This window comes from Dendropsophus ebraccatus, chromosome 7, assembly GCF_027789765.1.
Source record: "Dendropsophus ebraccatus isolate aDenEbr1 chromosome 7, aDenEbr1.pat, whole genome shotgun sequence".
Lineage (NCBI taxonomy): Eukaryota > Metazoa > Chordata > Amphibia > Anura > Hylidae > Dendropsophus > Dendropsophus ebraccatus.
In genome coordinates this window covers 44,894,713-44,912,446 of record NC_091460.1, presented here as the reverse complement: position 1 = coordinate 44,912,446, position 17,734 = coordinate 44,894,713, and the positions used below count along the sequence as shown (strand labels likewise).

Sequence of the window (17,734 nt, the reverse complement as noted above, 5' to 3'; positions counted from 1 at the left end):
GATAAATATTGATGAGAAGGTAGTACATCTCCAATGCGCTGCACCACCTCATTTACATATCGATAAGAGCATACCTGTCATTAGAAAAAGGTCTAAGGGCTCAAAACTGCACACAGACCCAGTTTAACTTTACAATAAGGTGATCAGTTAAAGCAAAAGTTATAACTTTGTATAATAAATATAGGCATTTTATTTAGTTAACATATTTGAGGTTCAATAGTAATAATAATTGGTCTTTATTTGTTAGCATGTAATAAAATGCTCTACAAGGGTTCTAAATAAGACATTACATCATACATCTCAAAATGCCCATGTGGTAGTTTTTGTTATTTTTGTCTTCTGATACTAGATGACTTCATCCCTTAATGAAATAGTATTGGAAGAAGCTATCCAACACGGCAAAGGGTGTTCCGGGGTCCTAGTGTGTCAATGATAACTTGCGTATGACATAGTGTGCCCTGATATGTCAAGACATTGTTAAAATATATAAGGGCCCTATCCGATGAGAACTGGAGCTGTTTATAAAAAATCATCATCCGTCAAAGCATTCATATAATCAGTATCTGCATATAAAAGAAATCCAGAGAACAAGCTGTCTGCCCAGCTGGGATCTGAGAACAGACCATTTTGATCTGCATAGAATATCTCCAGCCAGACTTCATCTTCTGGCTTTAGGTAGAGTAGAGTTGACCCTGAGGCGACATCATGATTTCCCGTGTTGGCATCAAAAGTCTTAATCTTGTATTCACCGTTATGTACCAGGCTGATGGCCAGGTGCTTGTCTGCGAGAGTGATGTCATAGGAGAAATAATAAATTCCCGGAATTGCACAAATAAACTTCCCCGTGGAAGGGTTGTAGTGTTCTCCTTCGTCAAAGAGAATTTTGTTAAATAGAATTGGAAGTCTTTCCTGAGGGAAACTGGTGGTGATCCCAACTGAGAAAGCAGATTTGAGAACTATATCACCACATTTGCATACCCCTTGTGCTCCTGGATCTCCTCTTGTCCCTTTATCACCTTTAACTCCAAATGGTCCATCAGGTCCAAGATCTCCCTTGTCTCCATGTGGTCCAACTGGTCCTTTTTTGCCAGTTTCTCCTCGATCTCCTTTTTCACCAATGGGCCCAAGTGGACCTGTTTTTCCTCGCAAACCTTCAAATGAAATATAGATACCTTTAACTACAGATATACTGCACTTCTTTCTATGTTATACTACCTTCCATTCAAAACTAGCACATAGACATGTCAAGCCAGCCATATACATAAGATAGCTATTAACTAAAGACTTGCTTGACCAACAGCTATCTTCCCTGATTCCTGATGGCTAGGCCAAGCATCTATGTGTTCTGAATGGGGAGATAGGAGAAAAGTGCTGCAAGACTCCTCTTACATTGGCTTATCTCCTAAAAACAATAGGGTCATGGCTTCAAGTCCAACATCCCATCCTTCGCTTCCCTGACATCTATCACTGGGGGACTGTTGAGAGGCCACCATACTTATTACATGGTCTAAATGTCCCAATAAATTTTTCTATGTTAAACCTAAAGTCTGAATATCTAAAGTCTATAACCAGCTGCAATCTTATAAGAGGGCATTCAAAAAAATAATTGGTGATCTAAAACATAAGCCTGTAGCCATGTGGACACAGATATGACCTCACAATTGCTAACAATGCTGGAGCAGAAAGACATCACCCTTAGGCTATGTTCACACAGCAATAAAATAATGGCAGTTTTTATTGAACAGAAGATGGACGCCCAATAAAATGGCCATCACACGTCTGATCTGAAGATTTTCACACGTCTGATCTGAAGGTCATGTGACAGAGTAACATTGGAGGGAAAATAGTCATTTGTAAATATGAGAAGATAGATGGAGTTTACCTGCTATGCCCTTTTCACCCTTTTCACCTTTTCTGCCGTCTCTCCCGTCTCTTCCAGGAAGACCAATCCGTCCATGTGGCCCAACTAATCCATTTGTCCCAGGTGGTCCTGGGAGCCCTGGCAATCCTGGGATGCTGCAAACATACCGTATATTCTGGTGTTCTCCTTTAAGTTTTCTATTTGCTGGCTGCCCACTGACATAGAGTGCAAAGCTTGTAACATACAGCAAAATAATCATCATCAACCCTGCAAGGAAAGAACAGAATGTATTTATAACAGAACTATTCTTAAGAGAAAAAAATATTTTTTGCCAATTATTAGTGAATAAGATACCTATATTAATCTGGTGTATTATCGTTTTATGTTAATATTTTTATTTCTCATACATGATTATGGGGGGAGGTGGACTTCCTGCCAAAGCTGCTAACAGCATTGAGAGAATTGCTTTATATGTGTGTTTCCCAACCTAGAATGTGTCTGGTGAATGTGGTGGGTGGGTGGATACCAATAACCAGTTTTGCCCCACGTGCCATCTAAAGTAGTGTACTATGTAAAACATGAGCTCATCAAAGTGCCAGCCTGTTAACTGATATTTCTCCAGCACTATATCATGGCATAGCAGAGAGGAGTACATGTCTTCACGTCATTGACCAGAAATGTAAGGGAAAGAAAGTTCCTGTGTGTGTACTGCCAGCAAATAGCCCAGCTCTGTTCCCGCCCCCTGAAATGGTGAGGATGAGAAATGGTTCAGCACCATGGAGGGGGCTCTTAGGGGCTCAACAACAGTAATGTGTGCACTAATATCACCCTCTAGCCAGCTTAATAAAATAAAAAAGCAGGTTTATAGAAACGACAGGTACACTTGAGGGCACCTAAAAGCAGACTAGTACTCGTAATAATTTATCATAAACACTACTGCAATTTCAGCAATATAAAATGATCAGACGTGTACCAGCACAATAAATTCAGCACTATTAGTAATCCTGTCACAGACTATGACCTTTGTTAAGACCAAACCTTCTCCATGTTCTTGGGTTACAAGAAAAAGGCTTGAGGAGCCCTTCTCTAGACCATTATACGTTATGCCCCGGAGATCCTAAAATGATGTCCTGTCCTTGGTGCGCATTTAGAACACACTGTTTATACTTGTAAGACTCATGGCTAGCTGCTAAGATCACACTGAATGGCCTTTCAGCTGAGTTTTGCTATGAATATGATATTTCCCACACAATGAGATTATGCAATGTCTCCATGGGATCCTTGGGTGTATTCCAGCAATATAATTTACCATCTGTGTTGTGAGTAATCTGAGATAGAAGAGCATGTGGCTATTGTACATAGTGAAGACCATTGAGGCGTTACTATTGATCTCCGCATTCTTTGAACTTACATCAGAAAATAGTTTGAGGCAAACACCACTTCCACTGGAAGATCTGTTCACCAAATGGAAGCCAACCAATGACATCGGCCCACATTCTCATTGTTTCATGTGAGTTTTTTTAGACAGAAGTTTTCATATACAAATGACTCGAAATCTGAGTGAACAAAAACAATCAAAAGAACAAATATATGCAATGCTGGGAAAGTAGGAAGTAAGGCTTCTTTGTAGAGCTGCCAAGGTTATATGTGGGACTGCGATGGAGATGTTTCTGGATGTCGTGGGTGATCACAATTTAATGTATAAACTCTCATATAGCTCCTTGTTTAAAATTCCTAAATAAAAAAACATTCACTGTAATCCAAATTCCCAAATAAAAAGCTATCTACGTTACCCAAGTAAAAATCATGGTAGTTTAAATGGGCAGTCACCAAAGTGAACTTATGATATGTCATAGAGACATAAAAAGTTTTTAGCAGTCAGGATCTGAATGTTCAGACCCCAACCGATCAGGAGAAATCCACACATAGAACTGAATGAGCAATTCTAGGAACGCTCGTTGCCGATAATCCCCCCGTATAAATGGGTCTTCATTTTATATCTCAACACTTTTTATTTTTTATCTTTTTAGATATGGTACGGATGACAAATGATAGAAAAACTAATCTGGCTGATGAATAAGTTATACTTGGAGGTATCATTTTTCAACCATCATCCCATTCTCGTTAAGGAAAAGCTTACATTAATTCATTTCTTGCAATTTTCTACTTCTCAACAAGTAGAGATATAGACTTGTGCGGCTGTAGGAGTAGAATTTTTTTTTTTTTTTACCATTGTTATCAATGGGAAAAAGCAGTTTACATTTTCTATGGCACACAGCATAGAAGAAAGACGTTGTATACTATAGAATGCATCATGAAATAACCAATGAATGGGATGATGGACTGAAGAATGGAGACAATTTGCTTTCACCATTTTCGACCATTCTGTCCACCATAAATAATATAATATACATTGTTTTGGGAAAGAACTTAATTAAAGTCAATGGGGTCTGTTTTGTATAGACCCAAGTAGTGAACAAATGGATGTGAAATCCTCGTAACACTACTATCTTGATAAAATAGTTATAGGTTATAAAATTAAAAATAAAATTTTAAAATTTTGACATATGAGTTTTGACCAGTGGTGGTCTAGGTTCTTAGACCTCCATGACCACTAAACCGAAGGACATGGAAAGTTATTTAAGAAGTAGACACAAACGTTTATAAAAAAAATGCATATGCGTCACTATGATATTTAAAAAGTTTTAGAAAATTAAAGGTTTCTTTATATCAGGGTAAACTTTTAAAGCAAATCTGTACCCACCTTGACTCCTTCCCCCCCAAGATGCTGGAGTCAATCCATGCCTGGTACCAGGGTCTGTTTTCCTCCTGGTGACTGTTTTTTTTTAAAAAAAAAAACTGCTTTGATTATGGCGGTGCAAGGTCAAAGAGGCTAGAGCATCTGTGTACTAGGCTTGTAATGGCTCTCTTTTCTTGTAATGGCTCCCTACCCGCCCCATTGGTTGACTCAAGCTAAGAAACAGTGTAGGGTGTGGTGGGTACAGATTCGATTTAAAGATAAACTAACAGCAGGTAAGATCCATGCAGTAAGTAGTTAGATCCACATGCTAATTAGGCAGTTTGGCACATTGGGGGCGGGGCTACATCCCCAGAGCACAGATCTGGCCTGACCCTGAGAGGCGGGCCAGCTGGGGCGGATTGGTGCTTTGGGGGCGGGGCCCCCAGTGCTCCAAACTGCCCAATTAGCATATGGATTTAACTACTAACTGCACAGGAATGGGGCCAAGGATGAAGGTAAGGGATTTACCTTCATACTCAGCAGCGTATACACAAATGAGACATATCAGCAGGTTAACAGGAATTTTGCAAAGTGACCAAAGTTTGGCAACCATGTTTCTATCCTATTTCCTATATTTCTTTTTTATGATTTCTATTAAGCTCCTAACTAATACGCAAGTAATAATACATAAATTTAAAAGGGGAAAGGAGGTGGAGGAAGATTTTTCTTATGCAGACTGTAATAGTTGCACAAATAAAATATTCTTTGTTAAGAATAATGATGATAAATTCAGCAACTTGCAGAACAAAGTGTCTCTGGAGTATGAGCAGAGTCATCCCATAATGTAACATAATGAATTAATATTTTCCAAGTATAAATACATAACAAAACGCTTGGATACGAGGGAATAATTATACGAGTGAGCTCATTGATAAAGTCTCCTGCCTTTGAGATATGAGCTAGGTATGTACAGAATATTTATTTACAGCACTACAGTGTTCTATTCAGTGCAAAACAGAAACATCTGGATGTTTATAACTGAAATACACATACGACATATGTGTGATATGCTGTAACGTTGGGTCGGGCTGAGGTTTAACCCTTAGAAGACCCGGTCAATTTCAATTTGCGTTTTCGTTTTTTTCCTCCCTGTGCTTAAAACGCCATAGCATTTGCATGTTTTCACCTAGAAACCCACATGAGCCCTTATTTTTTGCGCCACTAATTTTACTTTGCAATGACAGGCTGAAATTTTTTCATAAAGTACACTGCGAAACCAGAAAAAAATTCAAAGTGTGGTGAAATAAAAAAAACAAAAAAAACATTTCTTTTGTTATTTTCTTATTTGTTTTTTTTTTCCGTTTTTACGCCGTTCGCCCTGGGGTAAAACTGACTTGTTATATATGTACCTCAAGTCATTACGATTACATACACGATATGTAACGTGTGTAACTTTCATTGTATCTGATGGCCTGTAAAAAATTCTAACTATTGTTAACAAATATATGTTCCTAAAAATTGCTCCATTCCCAGGCTTATAACGCTTTTATCCTTTGGTCTATGGGGCTGTGTCAGGTGTCATTTTTTGCGACATGATATGTTCTTTCTATCGGTACCTTGATTGTGCATATGCAACTTTTTGATCACTTTTTATTACAATTTTTCTGGATTTGATGTGACCAAAAATGCGCAATTTTGCACTTTGGGATTTTTTTGCGCTTACGCCATTTACCGTGCGAGATTAGGAATGTGATTAATTAATAGTTCGGGTGATTACGCACTCGGCGATACCAAACATGTTTATTTATTTATTTATTTTTATAACATGGGAAAAGGGGGGTGATTCAAACTTTTATTAGGGGAGGGGGCTTTTTATTGATAATAACACTTTTATTTGTACTTTTACACTTATACTAGAAGCCCCCCTGGGGGACTTCTAGTATAAGTACACTGATCTCTCATACAGATCTATGCTGCATAGATATGCAGCATAGATCGATGAGATAAGCACATCATTTGCTTCCGGCTGCTGCAGCAGGAAGCAATTGAGTGCCAAGCCAGGATCAGCGCCATTACGGTGCTGACCCCATATGGGGTAAGATGTGTGGATCACTCCTCCGGGACAACGTCCTGGAGGAGCGATCGTCCCCACTAGAGACCAGGGAACGGGCTTCATCAAGTAATCGGATGCAGCTGTCAACTTTGACAGCTGCATCCGATTACTGTATTAGCGGGCATGGCGATCGGACCATGCCCGCTAATAGCCGCTGTCCCGGGCTATGGGCTACGAGCCCGGGCTACGAGCACATGGAGGCGGCCCTGGACGTATGGGTACGTCCAGGGTCGCCTAGGGGTTAAAGGGGTATTCTGGTGAATTTTTTTTTTTTTAGATTTCAATAAAGTTCTCTAATTTTGTAATATACATTTATTAAAGAAAATGTTTATATATATATATATATATATATATATATATATGTATATACAGTGGTGCCTTGGATTACGAGCATAATTCGTTCCGGGACCGTGCTTCGCTTCCCATAAGAAATCATAGAAATGCAGACAATTCGTTCCACAACCCAAAAATAATGATTTTTTTTTTCTGAAAAACATGTAAAACAAATTAAACAAACATTTAGAAACAATTGAATGTGTTATATTATAAGTTACTGTACAGTATAGCAATCAGCATGTGGAGTATAATGTATAGTAAGTGCATAAATCTGAAAAAACAGCAGCCACAGTTTGTAGATACAGAATGGAACTGCAGATCCACATAATGCAGTAGCGTAGTACAACAGGCTAGAATAGAGAAGCAGGGCTGCTGCCAGAGGTCTGTGTGGTCACATAACAGCAATGGGGAAGGGGGGGGGGGGGGTGTTCAGCAGGGACCAATCAGAAATTGAGAATCACATAGCTGTGCAGGAGGACAGTGACAGAAACTTTATATACAGCAGTGTGAGTGGCTGAGTGTAAGTGCAGGCACATTATAGCAGGAATAGAGAGGATAGGAAACACAAGAGCTGACAGAGACTGTAGGGAGCATGAAGGAATGAGCAGGGCAGATGTGGACACACAGAGGGGTTATAGCTATGAAAATATTACCTCCACAGTCCTGTCTGCTGATGCAAGCCCCAGCCTGAAGTGAATCTGCTATGATTTGGAAGGTGAGGAAGACTTCCTGGGTCAGAGTACAGGACTGTAGACCACACTATGCAGACCATAATTCTTCCGTGAGCTCTTAAACCGAAGCAATGCTCTTAAACCAAGTTACAATTTAGAAAAACGGTGAGCTCTTCTTGCAAAACTCTCTCAATCCAAGTTACAGGGGGGTGTTGCCGCTGGTGAGCCGCAGGGGTGGGTGGGGACAGGTTAGCTGCACTGTTTGTGTGTGTGGGGGGGCACGGGGGTCGCGGGTGAGCAAAGGGGACCAGGGGTGGAGGCACAGTTTTGGGGGCCTCTGGTAAGCTCAGGGGTGGGGGGGCACTCAGTGTCGGGAGGGAGACATTAATCAGCAGCATCAGTCACTGTCTCAGTGTACTCCTTCACTTCAGTGGGCTGGGTTAGAAGCGGTTACCCAGCCCATTAAAGAGACCGAGGACACGTGATCCCGACACAGAGGGTGGGGGCCAGGAGCAGGGAGCAGTGTCGGAGTGGACTGAGATTTGTTGATTCTATGCGTTTAGTGGGGGTGAATGCATCTAGATAACAGCTAAACTTTGCAGAATCCATAATAAATTGATTTGGAAAATAGAAAGCTATAAAAGCCATAGCCATAGCTTTCCATCTTCCCAATATCAATTTACTATGGATTCTACACAGTTTTGCTGTTATTTAGATGCATTCACCCCCACTAAACGCATAGAACCATCAAATGTCAGTCCACTCCGACACGGCTCCCGGCCCCCACCCTCCGTGTCGGGTTCCCGTGTCAATAAATAGCGGCTGCAGAAAACTGACATGTCAGTTTTTCGTGTGGCCAGATGGAATCCTGGACGGAGCGCATACTATGTGTATACGCTCCAGCCAGGATTCCATTCATTCAAACACAACGTTGCAAAATTGCAACAACGCCCATGATTTATGCAAAACATATGTTGTGTGAACATGGCCTAAAGTTGCGTGGTGGCCTTACTGCTGCCACACAATGGCTTGGGTTCACACTACATTTTTCCATCTGTTTCATCGCTTTAATTTTAGTATGTTTAATTTTAACGTACAGAAAAATGTAGTCAATACCAGTTTTGTGTATGTAAAAAAACATCAGTTTTTTCTTTAAATAATGCACGTCAATGGGACTTCTGGCATTTCATCCATGTTCTGGCGTTTCGTCTGTGTTCTACAGACTTTATCAAGTGAGGTGACCTCACTTGATAAAGTCTGTAGAACAAAGACGAAATGCGTTGTGATTACGTGTATAAAAGTTATTGACTCTACTGAAGCTCTTCTGAATTACCAGATGGTCAGCTCTCCCGGAAAACCTGCAAATTTTGAATTTGAATTCTGTACATTAAACCCCATCTGGAGCGGCGGTGAGCTGTGGCGGCAAGGCCGCGGACCTCCTCCTTCCTATTGTGCTCATACCAGCGTTGTGCCTGCCATTGCACAATACTGGTAAGTAAGAACATTATCCTTTTAGGTTCTGCGGACCCCTCCCTCCCCCAATTGTTGAGCGGTTATTGTGCTTTTTATCCTGTGAATAGGGGACAAGTTAGTTTTGCCTGGACAACCTCTGTTCTGTATGTACAATGATAACAACACAGATGATAATGACATGTTAAGTGAACGGGCAAATATTCTCCATAGAAGGAGGCTAGCCCTCAAGTATATCCTCAGCTGGGTCTAAGGCCCTCCATCCAACCCTACACAGGTAAAAAAAAAAAAAGAGCATATGAGACTGACCCCATAAAATGATGCATATAGGGTTGTGCTGAAATGTTGCCCACTTATAGAAGGCTGAACTTGTTGTACCATATATATAACTTATTATGCGCCACCAACAAAGTGTCCCAAAAAGCCAAAAACGAATAATGGCACCCAGTGTCATCTGCAATATCTCATATTCCTCTTCCTCCGGAAAAATAATGAAATCTTATTCCATAATGTCATCCTGCAGATGTACTAGCAGTGGATGCCGATTGTGTTCATATCGATATTTTGATGAGATATTTCTCCTGGAAAAGCAAAAATACACAAAAGCCAAATATCTGTCTTCCCTGGATTGCTCCCCATTGATTCCGAGGATAACAAATAAATGGTGTTTCTTAGGAAAATAGAACATTCTGTGAAATGGGAAGTACCTGGTGTTCAGTCAAACAGTATGGCTTCTGTATGTACTGTATTATAATTTATAATAGACTATTAAAAAAATCCCCTGGATGGTTATATCATCACATTCATGTATAAGGATTGATTTGTTGCCTTCCATGTGATGTGCAGCCATTTTCTGGCACATATTTGGCCTCTTAGGATGCCATCCATCTCCTTACATTTGTTTCACAATAACACATCATGATGTATTGTAATAATCTAGGGAGATGTGTATCATAGTAAAAAAGGTATAATATAAATTATAGGTATCCTTATGAGCAGCGGTCATGGCTTCACTCACTCTTACTTTTATATAAGGAGGAAACCTTAAGGTGATATTCTCATTATGTTATCCCCTACCCATAGAGAAAAGAGCAGTGATAGGCGAATGTCGAGCTTGCTCAAGTCCATCTGAGCCCGAGCAAGTGGCATTTGATTACCAGTGGCTGTAGTAGTTGTATACACTCCGGCCGGGATTCCATGCGACCGCACAAAAAACTGTCAATTTTGTGCGACTGCTATTCATTACGACCACACAAAAATGACTGTACAGACAATGTAAAATGCGTCTCTGGACGGACTTTACATTGTCTGCAATGGCTAATTGGTATGCCGGCACACCCGAATGTGCCCACATTCGAATTCCAAAGAAGCGATGTTCATCCGGCCGGTACTGCAGTACCAGCCGGGAGGAACGTTACTGACGCCGGCCATTCTGTGGCACGGCCGTGTCACAGAGCAGCCGCTGTTTTACAGCTTGTGAATATGGCCCATGATTGTATCTATGTTTTTCAGGCAGCCTCAGGGATGCATCCAACTTCTACAGCCACTGGTAATCAAATGCTGCACGGTCAGCTTTGGATGGACCCAAGTGTGCTTGATATTCGCTCATGTCTAGTGGCCATGCATGTGCGGTGTGCTCCATTAATTGTGGGTCAATTATGTTCCCATTCTAGGGCTCTGTGGTGGCAACTATCTCCAGTTGTTATCTCCAATCCTATTTTTGAACCATTGAACCCCAACTAACCACAACAAAGGAAACCCTACCAGCTAGCACTCCATTCATTCTCCTAAGGGTTTTGGGACATTGCAAAGCTCAGTACATGACAATGTTGGGAAACCGCACAGAAATTAAATAGAGTGCTGGCTGGACACATCAAGTGGGAATAGATTACACCATTAAGTTTAATAGACAGAATATAGTCTAGTAGACTGTTTGGTCCTTTTCCCAAACATATATCATGTCTGTGCGGGACTCAAAAGTATACATCACGTTTTTGAGTCCTGAACAGACACCTTCAGAAAATGGATAAAACATAGCTACTATTAGACTATGTTTAGTCTATTAAAGGGGTATCCACAAAATTCTCAACAATGGGCTCTAACTGGCATAGAAATAACAAAAAAAAAATACTTCCTATTTTGTCTTGACATACAGGAAGTACCCAGATAGTCAATCACTGGCCATAGTGTTGGCTCACCTCAGCCAGTGTTTGTCTCATTTTTTAGAAAAAGTTTGGCCACTTGGAACCAGCTTCTTACTTTTCTCTTCATTTTTAAGTCAGTCTGAGCCAAAGGATAAGACCTTATGGGGGTTATACCATCCCTTTTAACACTAAGGGTCCTATTCCACGGGCCAACCAGGGCCCGATCAACGACATAAACGAGTGCCGATCTGCTAGATCGGCGCTCGTTTACTGAGCCTATTCCACGGCCCCGATGATTGTGAAACAAGGGCTGCAGGGACATCGTTACCGGTGTCCTTGCAGCCCTTGTTTCATACATTACCTGTCCGGGCTGCAGGTCTTCTTCTCCCAGTCCCGCGCCGCAGGATCGGCTTCGGAGCGGGGCTGTCTGAACTGACAGACCGCTCAGCCAATCACTGGCCGCGTCGGTTCCGGACAGTGATTGGCTTAGCAGTCTGTCAGTTCAGACAGCCCCGCTCCGAAGCCGATGCTGCGGCGCGGGACTGGGAGAAGAAGACCTGCAGCCCGGACAGGTAATGTATAGTTCTGCTAAAATTGACGGTCGCTGCCGCGCACCACTATTCAACCGTAGCGATACGCTGGTGGCGAACGATGATTTTAGGTCTGAACCTAAATGAACGATCAGCCGATGACACGATCATCGGCTGATCGTTCTCTCTATTCCACGGAGAGAAAATCGGCCGAATGGGGCTGGTTATCGCTCCTGTGGAATAGGCCCCTAAAGGGGTATTACCGGCAAAATTTACTGATGAGCTAACACTGGATAGCTGATCAATAACTGATCAGCTCTGCAATACTCAGAGTTTGTCTTCATTCATTGTATAGCAGTTGTGATGTGTAACTGCAGCTCAGGTCCCGTTCAAGTGAATAGGAGCTAAGCTGGAGTTGCACATGACCACCGCTACATGTTGAACAGAGGCAATCTCTGTTCACAGTATACAGTATAGTGCTGCACCGAACAGCTGCTTGGCATGGGTACTTGGTGTCTAACCCCCCACCCCAGATTAGTATATTTTGCACCAGAAACCCCTTTAATGAGCCCCGCCAATAGAATGCATTGTGGTATATCTTGACATACCTTTTTGACAACATGCTGGCAACATGCCGGTGAACAGAGTATGATATAAAACCTTTTTTTTAACTTGCTTTGGATAGCTGCCACTCCTGCTCTCTGTTTATGTATGGTATTGCAACTCAGTTCCACAGAAGTCGTAATACCACACACAACCTAAGGACAGTTGTGGTGCTGTTTTTGTAAGAAATTAACTATGTTTTTTGGATCCTGGATAGATCTATAAAGATCCTCAAAAACAGTCTAGGGAACATCTTTGGAAAGCTGGAAGAACTTGGCATTAGATTTTCACTTTCCCTTAAACGGGTATTCTGTTGTCAACTCACATACTTAAGCTATGTTCACACTACGTATATTTGAGGCTGTATATTTGAGGCTGTATAGCAACCAAAACAAGGAGTGGATTGAAAACACAGAAAGGCTCTGTTCACATAATGTTGTAATTGAGTGGATGGCCGTCATTTAATGGCAAATATGTGCTGTTATTTTAAAACAATGGCTGTTGTATTGAAATAATGGAAGTTATTTACCGTTGTATGGTGACCATCCACTCAATTACAACATTATGTGAACAGAGCCTTTCTGTGTTTTCAATCCACTCCTGGTTTTGGTTGCTATGAGGACCTGACATGAGGACCAAATACAGCCTCAAATATACATAGTGTGAACCCAGCCTTAAAGCGTAACTGTCATTTCAGGGTCATTTTTTTTAAAAACATTACATATCAACAGTTCAAGCGATTTTAAGAAACTCTGTAATAGGTTTTATAAACCAAAAGAATTTCCTTCTGTACTGAAAAAGCAATCTCCCAGCCTCCCCCTCACTTCAGAAGAAGCAGGATTTCTGTGTCCATTATGTGGCTATGGAGAGGGGAGGGGCTGTTAGGAGTGAGTGAGCACAGAGCAGTTCTGCACAGCACAACACCCTGCAATCTTCTCTCAGTAAGTTCATAGATAAGCACTGACCTTTCTGACCCCAGAATCCTGCGTTTTAGGTGCCCAGAGAGTCTACAAACAGCTGACCTTCATGTCACCTCTTCCTGCTCCCTCATCTCCCTCGGCCCCTCCCCCCTCCATAAGGATAGAATGGAGAGAGCAGAGCCCGTCTTCACTGGCTTCTCTGTAATGAAGACGTGTTTGCCTGATAATGAACAGATAAGAAGTCAGGGGGGGAGGCTGGGAGATTGCTTCTTGAGTACAGAAAAAGGCTTTTTTGGCTGATAAAACCTATTACAGAGTTTCTTAAAATCGCTTATACTACTGATTTCTGCAATAAAAAAAATATGACAGTTACGCTTTAAATATGTAGGGTTTGTCATACTAAATATTTTTGAAAATACAACCATTTAGCAAACTTGCTAACTTGCTGAGCCCTACAAGTGAAACTTTATTAGGCTATGTTCACACTACGTATATTTCCGGCCGTAGTGCGAACCGCGAATATATGCCTGTAGTTTTGAGGTTAATGCGTACGCTTGAAAGTATACGATTTCCGGCCGCACAATGCACACTATGTATGAGCTTAGGGCCGGATCGTATACGGCGCCGTGAAAAATGAACAAGACCATTGTTTGCAGCCGGAACTGTTCCAACTCACGGCCGTGGATTTCCATGCGGTCCCGTACAGAGTACTTATTTCAGCCAAATTGAACTTGATTTTTAGATCCAAAAGGTTCTGTGAGTTTTATTGGGCTGGGCGAAGATTTCCAAGTAAATGACCTGTTTCAGATCGCTTCGAAACAAGCTAGGGAAGCATAACTGTACTACGGGCGTATGTTCGCGGTTCACCCGCATGTTCGCAATCCGGCCGCATGTCTTTTTTTCCCACGGCCGTAGCTTCAGCCGCACATGTCTGGCCGCGTACGAACTACGGCCGGAAATAGACGTAGTGTGAACATAGCCTAAGTTGAGATGGAAATTCCCCTTTAAGTGCCACTGCTGGAGAAATAAAGCAGTGCACTGTGCATGGACATGACAGGTCATCCAGAATCACTTCTCATAGCTGTCCCCATTAACTCCCCATTAAATCCCTTAAAAGGGTCTTTGAAAATAGTTTTTTTTTTTTTTTTAACAAATGACTCCTTTCAGAGTAACAATGGAGATCTAAGTATGAGAACATGCTATGTGTCTCTCATATTACGCATTGTCTGCCAAAGAGAATACAAAAGAATTTGAAATCTGTAAAGCACAAATCAAAACAAAACTGAAAGACTGAAAGCGGTAAGAGCCATGTCATCAGCCAATATCTCTGGACAAGCATATCTGAAGAACACGGTGCCCAACAGGAAATATCCGCGTTACTTTGTAGCTATGTATTTGCCAAAATCCTTGAACTATATTTTAAACGTTACAAGAAAATTTATTATACTTATAAAGTCAAGAAAAATAAAAACATATTACAGTAGAATTACCGGTTTATAAAGCTTTGGTGCGGCCTCATCTGGTGGACGCTGTTTAGTTTTGGAACCCGATTCATAAAAAGGACGTCCTGGAAAATGTACAAAGGCGGCAACTAAACTAATAAGGGGAATGGAGCATCTTAGTTACGAGGAGAGATTAAGAGAATTAAATTTGTTTAGTCTGGAGAAGAGAGGTTTAAGGGGAGAAATGATTAATTTATTTAAATATATAAATGGCCCCTACAAGAAATATGGGGAGAAGATGTTCCAGGTAAACCCCCTCAAAGGACAAGGGGGCACTGCCTCCGCCTGGAGAAAAAAAGGTTCAATCTCCGGAGGCGACAAACCTTCTTTACCATGAGAACTGTGAATCTGTGGAACAGTCTACCACAGGATCTGGTCACAGCAACAACAGTAGAGGGCTTCACAACAGTTAACATAAATGCATATATATAAATCTATTTATCCATCATCTACCCCCTTCCCTTCATCCATTCTTTCCCTTAGTTGAACTTGATGTACATGTGTCTTTTTTTAATCTTACTGTGAAAGGCTATGTTCACATGCAGTATTAGACCGTCCGCTCCATGACCCCGCCCGGTCGCGGAACGGCCGGTCTCTGAAAAGATCGTACCGGCCAGATGATCTTTCGGGCCGCAGGGTTCTGATGTGGGCGCATCTGTGCGTGCCCGTATCAGAACTCCACACAGCACATTATGGAGCTCGCGGCTGCAGCTGCTCGCTCCACAGTGTGCACTGACAGGGTTTTCTGCAGCCGCTATTCATTGAATGACATGTCAGTTCTTTTCGGCACCGCCAGGGATCCCGGCCGGAGCGCATACTATGTGTATATGCTTTGGCCGGGATTCCATAGAAGGTTATGTAACGTATATTTCCATAATAATCATGGCCGTTGCACAACGGCCGTGATTTTCCGAAAATATATACGTTGTGTGAACATAGCCTATGTAAGAATAATACTATATAATAATACACATAAGTATACACATACGGTAGTACATAAACCTTATAGAAACGAATAATAGAACTAGGTAAAGGAATTGCAACAAACATACAAATATATAGGACAATATGTTTTCAGATCCTATCCAGTAATTTAATAGTTAAAGGCTATAGACAACTTGTAAAAACATTTGAATTCTCACTTTGTACCTGCTACGATGATACAAAAACACTTTCTCCATTGGCCTCTTTGAAACATTCTGCTTATTTTTGCTGTTACAGCCTATTACAGCCTGTTATTTTACTCTCTATTTTTATACACAGTATTTATGATTCTTCTCTGCAGACTGACTTGTATCTGTTCTCTCTTTCCACCGGCTGTGAGCTAACCTCTAAGAATCCTTGCATGCTTTTTTTTTCCTATTTAGTATATATAATATAGAAAATATAGAATTTATAATGTGATGTACTAAATATATCATAACTACATGGTATATATATATATATATATATATATAACTACATGGTATATATATATATATATATATATATATATATATATATATATGTGTATATATATATTACATTTAAATCAAATTGATTTAATTTAAATAAATTAATTTAAAATTAATTTTACAACTGCACCATGTAGAAAACTATAAAAAAAAAGTAGAAGCAAGGCCACTGGAGTAGTTTCTGCTGAGTTTATGAGATTGTAGACCAGCTCTTCCCTTCTCCAGACTCAAGGGTGAATCAGATGTAATACTAGTCTGACATGTGGATCAGTGCTGGAAGAATTCTTGTGTCTGGCGTCCCTCCGCTGCCAGCACCTGGATAACTGTAATTCATGTGGTGTTAATCTGCAGACTCAGGTGGGGGTCCGGGCAGCTGACCCTGAGGTGGAATTTGGATGGAACTTAGCATTTTTATTATTTTATTTCAGCTTTGAGACTTCTTTGGATCTTAAAGTTACAGGTAACAAAATACTAAATATGCAAGCTTTGGATAGGGGATACCTAGCTGATTGGTGAGGGTCCAACCACTGGAAGAGGTCAATTATCCCCCAAGAGGTAAAACTCGACCACCATATCATTCAATCTCTCTGGGATGTCTGAACATTGTCTAGCACTTAACTCAGCAAAACTCCAATAGACAGTGAATAGAGCTGAGGACGGGTGCTGCCTCTCATTAAGGGGGCAAATGGGTGTGCACTGAGGAGCTAGGTATCCCCTGTCTTGTGGGAAGGGACTGGATCAGACTGGACCCACTCAGCCAATAACTGAGTAGGGACACTGTCATGGTCAGTGATTGGGTGGGTGGTGCCTGCCCAGATGACTTGTCTCATAAGCAGGAAGTACCTGTGATTAATGGGACCTGATGGCATGAACATGGGGACTGTGGGGGACCAGGGTAGGTGAGTATGATTTATTTTGATTACAACTATTAATTAACAGTCATTTATGGAATTGCCCAGTGTCCTCCACAACTACCGGTATGAGTATGTCTACATATGTTGTATCACTTCACGTAACAATTCAATAACAATTTCCCAAATATTAAAATAAAATGACTAAACATGACATATACATTGATACTAAAGTATGCGCAATAAAACTAAAATTCTATTGTCTTTCTTCAGTCTTTTCCTGACCGGATCCTCTATGTCTATAGACAGTTGCAATTGCCAAGCCTTTACAACTTCCTTATGTGTGACCGATAGACTGCCATTTGTGTGAGGCAGCTGCTGTCTGACACAGCCGATAAATTTAAGCCCAGATGTAAAAAGAAAGCTCGGACTTGCCAGTCTTGTCATAGATTATCAAAGCGGGATCACAGTATTATTGAAACAAGTAGCATCAGCTTCTAAAACAATTCCTGAAGAGTTAATTCACCTTAATGAACTTC

General features: G+C 41.1%; 1 protein-coding gene across 2 annotated transcripts in view; it reads right to left on the bottom strand.

Moving 5' to 3' along the window:
• Positions 1–220: 220 nt before the first annotated feature.
• Positions 221–17,734, bottom strand: part of C1QTNF7 (C1q and TNF related 7) — a 48,574-nt gene continuing 31,060 nt past the window's right edge. For both annotated transcript variants that reach the window (XM_069976457.1, XM_069976458.1), the window contains exons 2-3: positions 1,883–2,128; positions 221–1,151 (exon numbers count right to left, since the gene is read on the bottom strand). In XM_069976457.1, the coding sequence (XP_069832558.1) occupies positions 520–1,151; positions 1,883–2,123 (873 nt within the window). In that variant the 5' untranslated portion in view covers positions 2,124–2,128 and the 3' untranslated portion in view covers positions 221–519. The remainder of the gene's footprint in view (positions 1,152–1,882; positions 2,129–17,734) is intronic.